The following is a 14,768-nucleotide window of genomic DNA, read 5'->3' as shown; positions in this document are numbered from 1 at the left end:
GATACCGGAATGGTTCGTCTAGATACCGGGGGAAGCCAAGATAAGTCGGTCTCTGAAGTCAGCGGTGGGAACAGACCTGTGGAACTCTGGTCGGGCCACAGGGGGAAAATCCGACCCGCCAATTGGCCGCGGTGCTCCCGATGAGGACGAGATCAGCGCCTCACCCGGCCTAGGCACCAAATTTCCGGGCAGACTTTTGGAAGGGAATTCTGGTAATTTTGTCCGGATTAAAGGACATGCAAGACTTCCAGCCAATCCACTCACTAACTACTCAGACTGCCGCTCCTCGGCTGACCTTCACGTTAACTGTCCAAGGCTGTTTTAAAGTTCCCGCACTGCGTCGTTGATCTTTCTCTGCTTTCTTCCCCCTAGGTTTGTTGTTCATGGTCTGAAGAACGGGCAGAAGTACATTTTCCGCGTGAAAGCTGTTAACGCCGTCGGGGTCAGTGAACTGTCTCAAGAGTCCGAGCCCATCATTGTCCAAGCAGCCCTTAGTAAGTGTCCGCTTGTGACTCTTGCACAGTCATATGTTGCTAGTGTGCGGGCAAACGATGATCGGGATTTAGTCAAAGGATAGGGATTCTATAGTAGTTTTGTGGAACTATTTTACAGGTGTATAAAATCATGAGGGAATAGTTTGGGTCAGTTCACCGAGGAGAAGGCTTTAATAGGAATCCGAGGGGTTATTTTTTCACACAGGATGGTGGGTGCATGGAACGAGCTGCCAGAGTGGGTGGTTGAGGCAGGTACTATAACAACATTTAGAAAGACATTTGGACAGGTACAAATGTAGGAAAGGTTTAGAGGGGACACCTCATCTGCACCCAGGATGAGACGTTCCATACCAGGGCATCGGAGATGTCCTCATTCTTTAAGAAAAGGGGGGTTCCCTTCTTCCATTATAGATGAGGCTCTCAGTAGGGTCTCCTCGATATCCCGCAGCTCCGCTCTTGCTCCCCCTCACCCCATTTGCAACAAGGACAGAGTCCCCCTTGTCCTCACCTTCCACCCCATCAGCCGTCGCATACAACATATAATCCTCCAACACCTTCGCCACCTCCAACGGGATCCCACTGCTGGCCACATCTTCCCATCTCCACCCCTTTCGGCTTCCTGCACAGACCGTTCCCACCTAAACTCCCTGGTCAACTCGTCGCTTCCCACCCAAACCACCCCCTCCCCGGGTACTTTCCCCTGCAACCGCAGGATATGCAACACCTGTCCCTTTAACTCCCCCCCTCGACTCCATCCAAAGACCCCGACAGTCTTTCCAGGTGAGGCAGAGGTTCACTTGCACCTCCTCCAACCTCATCTACTGCATCCGCTGTTCCAGGTGTCAACTTCTCTACATCGACGAGACCAAGCGCAGGCTGAACAGCTCTGTTCAGTCCGTCTTAACCCACCTGATCTCCTGGTGGCTCAGCATTTCCATTCCCCCACCCATTCCCAATCTAACCTTTCTGTCCCTGGGCTTCCTCCATTGTCAAAGTGAGACCCAGCGCAAATTGGAGGAACAGCACCTCATATTTCACTTGGGTAGCTTACACCCCAGCGGTATGAACATTGACTTCTCTAACTTCAGATAGCCCTTGCTTTCTCGCTCCATCCCCTTCCCCTTCCATGTTCTCCCACCAGTCTTACTGTATCCGACTACATTCTATCTTTGTCCTGCCCCCTCCCCTGACATCAGTGAAGAAGGGTCTCGACCCGAAACATCGCCCATGCCTTCTCTCCAGAGATGCTGCCTGTCCCGCTGAGTTACTCCAGCATTTTGTGTCTAAGTGGGCCAAACACAGGCAGGTGGGACTAGTGTAGATGGGGCATCTTGGTTGACTTGGGCAAGTTGGGACGGAGGGCTTGTTTCTTTGCTGTATGACTATGACCTTCTGCCTGATGGGAGAGGGGAGTAGAGAAGTGACAGGGGTATGAGTGACCCTTGATTATTGGCGTGAAATGTTGATGGGGGAGAGGCTGGCTTGTGTGATGGACTGGGCTGCGTTTACAACTCTCTGCACTTTCTCGTGGCCACGTGCAGAGTAGTTGCCTTACCAAGCTGCGATGCTTCCCGATGCCATGCTTTCTGGGATACAGCTGTAGTAGTTGGTAAGCATGTATGGGGACATGCTGACTTTCCTTGACCACCTGAGGCTGTGCTTTCTTGCCCAGAACATCTATGCGGTAGCACCAGCACAGATCTTTGGTGACATTTACACCTAGAAACTTGACCTTCTTGGCCAACTTGAATTTTATCATTCCAAATGAGCATTAGATATAAATCAGGTGCTCGTTTGGAATGGTAACATTAAAATGTGTAGGAAGGAACTGCGGATGCTGGTTTAAACCAAAGATAGACACAAAAAGCTGGAGTAACTCAGCGGGACAGGCAGAAGAAGAGTCCAGACCCAAACGGTCACCCATTCCTTCTCTCCAGAGATGCTGCCTGTCCCTCTGAGTTACTCCAGCCTTTTGTGTCTATCTTCGGTAACATTAAAATGAGCATCTGATTTTAATGCTCATTTAAATTCACATCCTCATTTAAATGTTACCAAATTGTCAGATACTGTGGCCGAAACCTGCAGATGGTGTAATGGATAAATGGTATTGTACGCAATTTACAACGGCATATTGTTAGATGTTTAATCTTTTTTTTTTGTCGTACTTCTGTCAACCACACTTTATTGGGTTTGAAGAACCCGATTAAAGTTGAAACAGAAACAAATGTAAAGGTAATGTGGCTCTGGTGGAGTCAAATGGATAGTTTGGTTTCTGGTGCACTGGGACATCAGTGCAGGGGTTTCTCACCACAATGAGGGCAGAGAGTTGAGGAGGAGATGTCGAAGAGGACGTAATACATAGCTGACACATTCCCCGGCCTCTGCCTTGCTCTTGGAGGGAGCCATGTGTCAGATATTGGATGTGATGCTTTGTCATTGAGAGTGGGGATGAGGCACTGCAGATGCTGGTTTACACATAAAAAGACACAAAGTACTGGAGTAACTCAGTGGGTCAGGCCGCCTCTCTGGAGAACATGGATAGGTGGCGTTTTGGGTCGATATCCGAACTAGTCCGCAGTGACCCTTTCCTGACTGTGTGGATTTGGGCAGCAACTTTTGACAACACATGGCAGCGTCTCTGGAGAGCATGGATGACATCTGAAGAAGGGTCTAGTCAGAAGAAGGGAACCGACCCGAAAAGTCACCTATCCATGTTCTCCAGACTTGCCGCCTTACCCGCTGAGTTACTCCAGCACTTTGTATCTGTTTCTTTGCACACCAACATGAACAGTTCCATGTGTCTCCAGGCCAAAAGCTGTGGTGGGCAAGTTATTTCAGAGCATTCCCTGTTCTGTATCAGGACATATGACAATAAAACACTCTTGAATCTTGATGTAATATACGATCACCAAAAGTAAGTTCAATCTTTGTAAGTATTGGAATCTTGTTACCAGCATGGATTTAGCTCAGTGCTACATCTAAATTTTTTTTTTTTTAAATCTGACCATTTTAGGAGGAGGTGTCCCTCACGGTAGGTACTGAGACACGGGTGAAGGAATCGGTCACATTTCCTTTTGGCTAACATTGGGTTAAAGCACCCATTGTCTGTTAATAGATGGGCACATTAACACCCACTGTGGCACCAGCCACAAGCACAAATTAACACTCACTCCTGATCAAACTTAAAGCATCAGGGATGTTGTAGACCAGAAGGATGTAGGTGCAGGCACATAGTTCCTTGAAGGTGGCATCACAGGTATATAGGATGGTCAAGACGGCCTTCATCAGTCAGAGCATTGAGAATAGAAGTCAATGGAATAGGGGGGTCATATTGTAGTTATATAAAATGTTGGTGAGGCCACTTTTAGAGTAATTGGAGCGTTCAGGTTTTGGGCGCCATGTTATAGAAAAGACGTTGTCAAGCTGGAAAGGGTGCAGAGAAGATTTACGAGGATGTTGCCAGGACCTGAGCATCTGAACTATAGGGAGAGGTTGAGCAGGCCAGGACACTATTCCTTGGAGAGCAGGAGGATGGGGGATGATCTTATAGAGATGCACAAAATCATGAGAGGAATAGATCGGGTAGAGTATCTTGCCCAGAGAAGGGGAATTGAGAACCAGAGGACATAGGTTTAAGGAGAGGGGGTAAAGATTTAATATGAAACTGAGAGATAACTTTACAAAAAGGGTGGTGGGTGTATGGAACGAGCTGCTGTAGGAGGTAGTAGGTACTATTGCTATGTTTAAGAAACATTTGGACAGGTTGCATGGATAGGATAGGTTTAGAAGGCTATGGGCCAAACGCAGGCAGATGGGGCTATAGTAGATGGGGCATGTTGGTTGGCATGGGCAAGTTGGGCTGAAGGGCCTGTTTCTACGCTGCATAACTATAACTATCAGTGCAATCTATTTTTAATTTTCAAAAACCATTAGTTTCAGTTCAGATCTTGTACTTGTGTCCCAAGTGGTTGTTAATTGGAGATAATATTGATTATAATATTAAAATTATTTTATGAATGTATAAAATTTTACCCAGCACACTGTGATGGGTGGTTGAGGAAGCAGTTTGAGTAGCTTTAGAGTGAGAGGGGCACAGTTTAAGGGGAGGGGGGGTTGCGGGGCAGAGGGTGGTGAGTGCCTGGAACGTGCTGTAAGGGGTGGTGTCAGATATGAAAGTGGCGTTTAAGAGGCTTTTAGATTGGCCCTTGGATATGCAGCTATGGAAGGATGTGTAGGTAGGAACTGCGGCTGCTGGTTTATAAGAAAGATAGACACAAAATGGTGGAGGAACTCAGTGGGTCAGGCAGCATCTCTGGAGAAAATAGGTGTGTGACGAGTTGGGTCAGAACTATTCTTCAGATTTCGACCCGAAACGTCACCCATCCTTTTTTTCCAGAGATGCTGCCTGACCCACTGAGATCCTCTAGCACTTTGTGTCTGTCTTCGGGAATGGAAGGATATGAATCATGTGCCGGCAGATAAGATTAGTTTATCTTGGCATCATATTCGGCATGGACATTGTGGGCCAAAGGGCCTGTCCCTGTGTTGTACTGTTCTTGTTCTATGATCTTGGTCAGGTACATGGACAGAAAAGATTTTGAGGGATTATGGGCCAAATGTGGGAAAATTGAACAAGCTTAGATGGGGCATCTTGGTCGGCATGAATGAGTTGGACCAACGGGTCTGTTTCCGTGCTGTATGACTATGATTCCATCCATGAATGTCCCTCAGAAGGGAATAGTCAGGTCTGTCTTTGACCTTATCTCAGGAACTGGATGGAGGGTTGGAGAAGTCAGTGGGGCAGCACTTTAAAAACAGTGGTCACAATTCAGTAAGTTTCAAGCGGTTATGGAATGGAGCAAGTTTGATCCTCAAGTTGAGATCCTAAATTGGGGGAATGCTGATTTTTGTTACCGCAAGAGAGGAGGCAGTGAGGGTAGATTAGGAGCAAACTCTTCTGGGTAAAATAACCTCTCATAGGTGGAAGAGTTTTAAAAAGGAATTAGTTTTAAAAGCGATTGGCGAAGATAGGCAGAAAGTTTTGGTCCATGTGTACGGCTCTCTGGTGATCAGAAAGGGGCTTTTACGTTGTTCTGGTCGCAAAGTGAGCTTCAAAAACAAACTGTGGTAAAATAACTTGTCCTGCATGATGGCGGAGGGGAATTTTCACATTCTTGTGGTGTTTTAATGGTTTCCAGGCAACTTTGACCTGAATGGCAGCATGCCACCCCCATGGCCCAATGGTATTACAGAATCACCAATATAACATGAGTCTCCGTTCCCATTCATTCCACTTCAATCACATTATCACTCATTTAACAACTTAAAGCATGATGCAAACTATTGCAGAGTACGGCTGTTTCAAGTGAATGCAACATTTTCAAAAGCAGTGTCTTCAGTTTCAATGGTACTGCATAGTCACATGTTCCCAAGGTTACAGGGAGAATGGGATTGAGAGGGAGAGATAGATCAGCCATGGTTGAATGGCAGAGTAGACTTGATGAATGGCCTAACTCTGCTCCCATGACTTATGTACAGGAATTTTTTTAATACAGTCCAGTAACAATCTTCCTAGATATTCTGCACAAATAAAAAAGATATTATGCACAATCATACGTAACTTTGATTAGTTACTAAGATAGAAACGAGTAGATTACACTGAGGCAGCATACAAGAGTGGCCACCTTTCTGGCGCCAACTTGTACTCTTCAAGTTCGGAGTTGTTAAAAATGTAGTGTGTTAACTTGGCCATAAAGGTTTGTTGTCCTGGCAGCGGCACTGGGTTGGAGTTCCAAGGGTCTGTTTTATATTCATATTTTATTATTTTATTTGATTAAAAGGACGTACCTTTAGAAAGGAGATGAGGACGAATTTCTTTAGTCAGAGGATGGTGGATTCATTGCCACAGGGCGACTGTGGCTGCCAAATCGTTCGGTATTTTTAAAGCAGAGATTGGCATATTTTTGATTAGTACGGGTGTCAGGGGTTATGGGGAGAAGGCAGGAGAATGGGGTTGAGAGGGAAAGATAGATCAGCCATGATTGAATGACAGAGTAGACTCGATGGGCCGAATGGCCATATTCTGCTCCTATGACTTGGGGCGGCACAGTGACACAGCGGTAGAGTTGCTGCCTTGCAGCGACGAAGATCCGGGTTCGATCCTGACCACGGGTGCTGTCTGTGCGGAGTTTGTAGGTTCTCCTTGTGACCTGCGTGAGTTTGCATTGGGATCTTTGGTTTTCTGCCACATTCCAAAGACATACATTGTAGGATTAATTGGCTTGGTGTCAGTGTACATTATTAACTCTCTGCTTCATCCTCCAGCCGTCCCCTCCTCACCGTATGGCATCACTCTCCTCAACTGTAGCGGCGATTCCATGACCCTGGGCTGGAAGGTGCCGAGATTCACCGGTGGCTCCGACATCACTGGATACTACATGGATCACCGCGAGGTTGCTGACCTGCACTGGCATGAAAGCAACGTTAAAGCGATCGCTGGAACCGTTTTTACGGTTAGTATCCCGTCCGAGGCGAACCATGTTCCGGAAAAAGTAACGGGATTCTCCTCATTTTCACCAAGGGCGGCACGGTGGCGCAGCGGTAGAGCAGCTGCCTCACAGCACCAGTGACCCGGGTTCAATCCTGACCTCGGGTGCTGTCTGTACAGCGTTTGCACGTCCTACCCGTGATCGCATGGGTTTTCTCCAGGTGCTCCGGTTTTCTTCCACAATCCAAAGACGTGCTGGTTTGTAGGTCGATTGGCTTCTGTAAATTGTCACTAGAGTGTAGGGCAGAACTAGTGTATGGGGTGATCGTTGGTCGGCATGGACTCGGTGGGCCGAAGGGCCTGTTTCCACGCTGTATCTCTAAACATTAAACAACGGCCAAGTAAACACTGCCAAATACCTCTGAATCACTGGATACTACATGAATCACTTGGTGAATAGTACAGAAGTTTGACATGATTGTAACTAGTTTAGTTTTATTTAGAAATACAGCCTGGAAACTGGACCTTCGGCCCACCGAGGCCCTGCCGACCATCCATCACCCGTACACTACTTCTATGTTTTCCGACTTTCTCTACCACTCTCCACACACTAGGGGCAATTTATAGAGGCCAGTTAACCTACAAACCTGCACGTCTCTGGGATGTGGGAGGAAACCGCAGCACCCCAAGGAAACCCACGCGGTCACAGGGGGGACGTACAAACTCCACACAGACAGCACCAGAGGTCGGGATTGAACCCGGGTCTCTTGCACTGTAAGGCAGCAACTCTACCGCTGCGCTGCTGTGGCACCAAAAATTGTGGATGTGCATTGTTGTGTTAAACGTTGAACCTATAATAATCAGGAGAGTATTTGCCATTCATATTGCGACTGGGCTCTGGGCATTAACTGGACTAAGTGCAGGAGGAATAATAATGCAGCTGTTATCGGGAATGCCTGCTTTTAGAACATAAGAGCATTATGACACAAGAACAGGCCCTTCGGCTCACAATGTCTGTGCCAAACATGATACCAAGACCATCACTTGCTACCTGCACATAACTCATCTCTCTCCATTCCCTGCATATCCAAGCGCAAAATATTTTAAATGCCACTAACATATCTGCTTCAACCACCACCCCTGGCAGCATGTTCCAGGCACTCACTACCCTCTGTGTAAAATAAAAGCACTCCCCTCGTATCTTAAACGAGCACAGATATTATTGGAACCGCTCCATGGGGGCAGGCAGCATCTCTGCAGCGCAGCGCAGAAACAGGATGCTCGGCCCAACTTGCTCACACCGACCAACATGCCTATGTTTGGTCCTTATCCTTATAAACCTGTCCTATCCATGTACCTGTCTAATTGCTTATTAAATGTTGCGATAGTACCTGCCTCAACTACCTCCTCTGACAGCTCGTTCTATATACCCATCACAATTTGCGTGAAAAAGTTACCCCTCAGATTCCTATAAAATCTTTCCCCCTTCACCTTAAACCTATAGTGGGGAATCTGATTCTCGATTCCCCCACTCTGGACAAGAGAGTCTGTGCATCCACCCGATCTATTCCTCTCATGATTCTATTCCCAGCTATCCTTGCTAACTTATGCCATTCTTAGCATTTGCACATAGATTTCATGGATCCTGAGATGATGTTGTCAAGGACAATTTGAAAGCTCCATGCGCACATACATGCACACGCACACACACACGGACACACGTGCAATGTTGGACAATTTGTGTGCTGATACATGGCACACTGCAGTACAAAGTTACAATAAGGTCATGCTTGAGGTTCAATTTCAAGTTTGTGAGTTTATTGTCATGTGTCCCTGTATAGGACAATGAAATTCTTGCTTTGCTTCAGCACACAGAATATAGTAGGCATTTACTACAAAACAGACAAGTGTGTCCATAAGGTTTTTTGCCCCAGTTTTCTGCAGTAGCAATTTTGATGGTTTCTTTTTGTTCTTCATTGAAAGGTTGAAGATCTGAACAAGGGCTCTTTCTACGAGGTTAAAGTGTGCGCAGTGAACCTTGGTGGGGTGGGCATCCCTTCCGAATCCAGCCGACACTTCAAATGTGAACCATGGACCATGGCAGAGCCAGGTAATGGAACTGGGCACAAGACACTTGTGTGGAAGGAACTGCAGATGCTGGTTTAAACTGTAGACACAAAATGCTAGAGTAACTCAGCGGGATAAGTAGCATCTCTGGAGAGAAGGAATGGAAGATGTTTTGGGTCGAGATCCTTCTTCAGACTGAAACTCACTCCCGTGGCTTTGTGTCGAGACCTTTCTTCAGTCTGAAAGTCACTCCCATGGCATCAGTCTGAAGAAGGGTCTCGACCCGAAACGCCACCCATTTCTTCTCTCCAGAGATGCTGCCTGTCCCGCTGAGCTCCTCCAGCTTTTTGTGCCTATCTTCGGCACAAGACACTCTACATATTAAAACTTTCTTTAGGCTTTAGATTTTACTTTGGATTTTAATTTAGATTATACTTTACACTTAGGACTTTATTTTAGACTTTATAGTTACAGCATGGAAACAGCCTCTTTGGCCCACTGAGTCTGTGCCTGCACTACCTTACACACTAGGGACAATTTATCATTTTACAGAAACCAATTAAGCTACAAACCTGTACGTCTTTGGAGTGTGGGAGGAAACCGGAGCACCCGGAGAAAACCCACACGGTCACGGGGTGAACGTACAAACTCCATACAGACAGCACCTGAGGTCAGGATCGAACCCGGGTCTCTGGCTCTGTGAGGCAGCAACTCCACCACTGCACCATTGTGCTGGCCCCTTGTATACACAGCCAGTCACTTCAGCCAGGCATACATGGATATAAGTAATGTGACTGGCAAAGAGGTTGGTCAGCAGTTTTGAAGGCAGAGCCCTCAATGTTTCTGCGCCAGGCTTGGAAGGAAACTTGATCTGACTTTTGGGTGGTCCTTCTCTTGGGGACCAGACACAAAGAGCAGATCTTTGGCCCGATACACGTGAGCAAGGTGCCCTTCAATCCTTGGAATTACTGCCTTTTACAACAGTCAGACTCCAAGTGGCATTGTCGACAGATGTAAGTCTGGTCTCATTTTTTGAGACCGAGATTGCCAACTTCTTGACTAGTTCGGGTGTCAGGGGTTATGTCCGCGGAGAAGGCAGGAGAATAGGGTTGAGAGGGAGAGATAGATCAGCCACGATTGAATGGCAGGGTAGACTAGATGGACCGAATGGCCTAATTCTGCTCCGAGAACTTGTGAACATAGGAAGTCTCTTTGAGGCATGCGGAATAGTTACAATTATTCATCTACCACAGCGGTGTATCTGGTGGAGCCACTGCCTCACAGAGCCAAGAGATCCGGGGTGGATCCTGACTTGGTTTATATGAACTTAAGGTTTGGAGAGATATGGGCCAAATGCGGGCAGATGGGACTGGTGTAGTTGGGATAAATTGTGGGCAAATTGGACCTAAGGGCCAGTTTCCACGTTGTATGACTCTACAGCGCTTTGAAATGTGGGACACCTCTCATAACAAGAGGAGTTAAGTATTGGAGCAAAGAGGTCCTTCTGCAGTTGTACAGGGCCCTAGTGAGACCACACCTGGACTATTATGCACAGTTTTGGTCTCCAAATTTGAGGAAGGACATTCTTGCTATTGAGGGAGTGCAGCGTAGGTTTACAAAGTTAATTCCCGGGATGGCGGGACTGTCATATGCTGAGAGAATGGAGCGGCTTGGCTTGTGCACTCTGGAGTTTAGAAGGATGAGAGGTTATCTTATTGAAACATATAAGATTGTTAAGGGCTTTGAAACGCTAGAGGCAGGAAACATGTTCCCGATGTTGGGGGTCCAGAACCAGGGGCCTCAGTTTAAGAATAAGGGGTAAGCCATCGAGGACGGAGATGAGGAAACACTTTTCCACACAGAGAGTTGTGAGTCTGTGGAATTCTCTGCCTCAGAGGGTGGTGGAGGCCGGTTCTCCAGATACTTTCAAGAGAGAGCTAGATAGGGCTCTTAAAGATAGCGGAGTCAGGGGTTATGGGGAGAAAGGGTTACTGATTGTGGATGATCAGCTATGATCACATTGAATGGCGGTCTATTGTTAATCATGGCAAGGCCTATGAGTTGACTTACAGGTGAACATTCCTCCTCAATTGCTCTACCTGGAAACCCACTATTCACAAGGCATGGGATGAAGCGAAGTTGCTCTTTGTATTTCTTTGTAACACATAATGTAGGTGTCATCATCGAGTCTTGTGTACCTTGACCATTGTTCCATTGTGGTGCTAAGATGTTCTCATCCTCTGTGTATCTCAGGCCCGACTTACGACCTGACCTTCTGTGAGGTGAGAAGCCACTCTCTAGTGATCCTGTGGAAGCCACCACTCTACACGGGCGCCAGCGAGGTCACTGGCTACTTTGTGGACCTCTGTGAAATGGGTTCAGATGAGTGGAACCCAGTAACAGAACAGCCCGTGACCACACGCTACTTGAAGGTCAGTGATGGTGAAGCATTTGTGCTAATTTGTGCTAGACTTTAGACGTCAGAGATACTGCGTGGAAATAGGCCCTTCGGCCCACCGAGTCCGTGCCGGCCAATGAGCAACCCGTATACTAGTGCTATCCTACACACTAGGGACAATGTACAATTTTACCAAAGCCAATGAGGCTACAAACCTGTACGTCTTTAGAGCGTGGGAGGAAACCGGAGCACCCATAGAAAACCCACGCAGTCACAGTACAAACTCCGTATAGACAGCACCCCTAGCCAGGTTCGAACCCAGGTGTCTGCCGCTGTAAGGCAGCAACTCTACCGCTACTCCACTGTGCCGCCTTGTGTAGATTGTTTCACACCGATAATAAAGTATTTATATTTCAATTTGAATTCACTCCAGTCATCCTTGTGTGGCTGTCAAATGACAAATAGATCAGTAGTAACAAACAACTACAGTTGCTGGTTGACACACAAAAGGACACCAAGTGTTGGAGTAACTCAACGGGTCAGGCAGATTGAGTCTGAGGAAGAGTCTCGACCCGAAACTTCGCCTAGCCATGTTCTCCACAGATGCTGCCTGTCCTGCGGTTACTCCAACACTTTGTGTCCTTTTTTATAAACCAGCAGCTGCAGTTCTTTGTTTCCACGCAGTGAAGTTAGATCATATTCCAGGTAAACTCCGCTCCTTGCGAAGGAAAGAAAAACACTGCCAATGATGTGTCAGCAACAAGAAACCATTTCCTCTTCCAAAAATTCTGAAGTTTGTACATCAAATGATAATGGTTTTCCAAAGAAGTTTAATTTACCCTGTCCTTTACCACCAAGTTTCTCGTCCTCATCTCCCTCCCTACTTATTTCCCGACCCATGCCTGTTGTGTTCGGGTTACATTCCTGTGTCGGCATCTTTCAACCAGAGAGCCAATGGCACTTTACTTGACTACTACTTTATTTGTCATGTGTACCGAGGTACAGTCAAATTCATTTTTGTATGCAGTTCAGTACAAGTATCACTATACACAGGCACTTAGATACACCTTAGATAAGCATCTCAGATACAGTACAAGTGTATGGTGGTGGTGGTACACTGAGTGTATACAGAGTTGGCACCATTTTTAAGTCCCTGTTTAGTTTTAAGGTTAGTTTAACGATACAGTGCGGATACAGGGCCCTTCAGCCCACCAAGTCTGTACCGAGTGATGCCCACACACTAGCACTATCCTACACACTAGGGACAATTTACAATCTTTATAGAAGCCAATTAACTTACAAACCTGCAGGTCTTGGAAGTGCGGGAGGAAACCGGAGAACGTCACGGGGAGAACGTAGACAGCACCCGTAATCGTGATGGAACCCGGGTCTCTGGCGCTGTAAGGCATCAACTCTACCGCTGTGCCACCGTGTTTACTGTTGTTATAGGTGTAGAGTTCTTAACTTAACCATGAAGGCTTGTTGCAGGGTCGGCCTGGCCAAGCTTAGCCCTGATTACCAACAGGGATTTGAAAATAGCGCCAAAACTGACGACCCTGTATTCTGCCTCAGTGTACTACTACCTTTAAGGCGGTACAGTGTCGCTGCGGTAGAGTTGCTGCCTTACAGCGCCAGAGACCCAGGTTCAATCTACAGGTGCTGCCTGTACGGAGTTTGTACATTCTCCCCAAGACCTGCGTGGGTTTTGTCCTCGTGCTCCAGTTTCCTCCCACACTCCAAATACGTACAGCTTTGTAGGCTAGTTGGCTTTGATAAAAATTGTAAAGTATCCCAGGTGTGTAGGATAGTGTCAGTGTGTGGGGATCGCTTGGCAGCACGGACTCGGTGGGCCGAAGAGCCTGTTTCCGCACTGTATCTCTAAACTAAAACTAAACACCCGGAGGAAAACCACGCGGTTACAAGGAGAACATAGAAACATAGAAAATAGGTGCAGGAGTAGGCCATTCGGCCCTTCAAGCCTGCACCGCCATTCAATATGATCATGGCTGATCATCCAACTCAGTATCCTGTACCTGCCTTCTCTCCATACCCCTTGATCCCTTTAGCCCCAAGGGCCACATCCAACTCCCTCTTAAATATAGCCAATGAACTGGCCTCAACTACCTTCTGTGGCAGAGAATTCCAGAGATTCACCACACTCAGTGTGAAAAATGTTTTTCTCATCTCGGTCCTAAAGGATTTCCCCTCTATCCTCAAACTGTGACCCCTTGTCCTGGACTTCCCCAACATCGGGAACAATATTCCTGTCTGTCCAACCCCTTAAGAATTTTGTAAGTTTCTATAAGATCCCCCCTCAATCTCCAAAATTCTAGCGAGTACAAGCCGAGTCTATCCAGTCTTTCTTCATATGAAAGTCCTGACATCCCAGGAATCAGTCTGGTGAACCTTCTCAGTATCCCTCTATGGCAAGAATGTCTTTCCTCAGATTTGGAGACCAAAACTGTACGCAATACTCCAGGTGTGGTCTCACCAAGACCCTGTACAACTGCAGTAGAACCTCCCTGCTCCTATACTCAAATCCTTTTGCTATGAATGCTAACATACCATTGGCTTTCTTCACTGCCTGCTGCACCTGCATGCCTACTTTCAATGACTGGTGTACCATGACACCCAGGTCTCGTTGCATCTCCCCTTTTCCTAATCGGCCACCATTTAGATAATAGTCTACTTTCCTGTTTTTGCCACCAAAATGGATAACCTCACATTTATCCACATTATACTGCATCTGCCATGTATTTGCCCACTCACCCAGCCTATCCAAGTCATCTTGCAGCCTCCTAGCATCCTCCTCACAGCTAACACTGCCCCCCAGCTTCGTGTCATCCGCAAACTTGGAGATGTTGCATTCAATTCCCTTGTCCAAACCATTAATATATATTGTAAATAGCTGGGGTCCCAGCACTGAGCCTTGCAGTACCCCACTAGTCATTGCCTGCCATTCTGAAAAGGACCCGTTTACTCCTACTCTTTGCTTCCTGTTTGCCAACCAGTTCTCTATCCACATCAATACTGAACCCCCAATACCGTGCGCTTTAAGTTTGTATACTAATCTCTTATGTGGGACCTTGTCGAAAGCCTTCTGAAAGTCCAGATATATCACATCCACTGGTTCTCCCCATCCACTCTACTAGTTACATCCTCAAAAAATTCTATAAGATTCGTCAGTAATGATTTACCTTTCGTAAATCCATGCTGACTTTGTCCAATGATTTCACTACTTTTCAAATGTGCTGCTATCCCATCTTTAATAACTGACTCTAGCAGTTTCCCCACTACCGATGTTAGACTAACTGGTCTGTAA

General features: G+C 46.8%; 1 protein-coding gene across 3 annotated transcripts in view; it reads left to right on the top strand.

The window, feature by feature from the left end:
* Positions 1–14,768, top strand: part of LOC129697533 (myomesin-2-like) — a 130,220-nt gene that overhangs the window by 75,196 nt on the left and 40,256 nt on the right. For 2 of the 3 annotated variants that reach the window (XM_055636187.1, XM_055636188.1), the window contains 5 exons: positions 373–494; positions 3,508–3,525; positions 6,819–7,006; positions 8,965–9,091; positions 11,302–11,480. In XM_055636187.1, the coding sequence (XP_055492162.1) occupies positions 373–494; positions 3,508–3,525; positions 6,819–7,006; positions 8,965–9,091; positions 11,302–11,480 (634 nt within the window). The remainder of the gene's footprint in view (positions 1–372; positions 495–3,507; positions 3,526–6,818; positions 7,007–8,964; positions 9,092–11,301; positions 11,481–14,768) is intronic. The other variant, XM_055636186.1, reaches the window with a different exon arrangement.

Source organism: Leucoraja erinacea, chromosome 5 (genome assembly GCF_028641065.1).
Source record: "Leucoraja erinacea ecotype New England chromosome 5, Leri_hhj_1, whole genome shotgun sequence".
Classification (NCBI taxonomy): Eukaryota; Metazoa; Chordata; class Chondrichthyes; order Rajiformes; family Rajidae; genus Leucoraja; species Leucoraja erinaceus.
The sequence above is the reverse complement of the archived record's forward strand: the minus strand, read 5'-3'. Positions and strand labels throughout refer to the sequence as shown.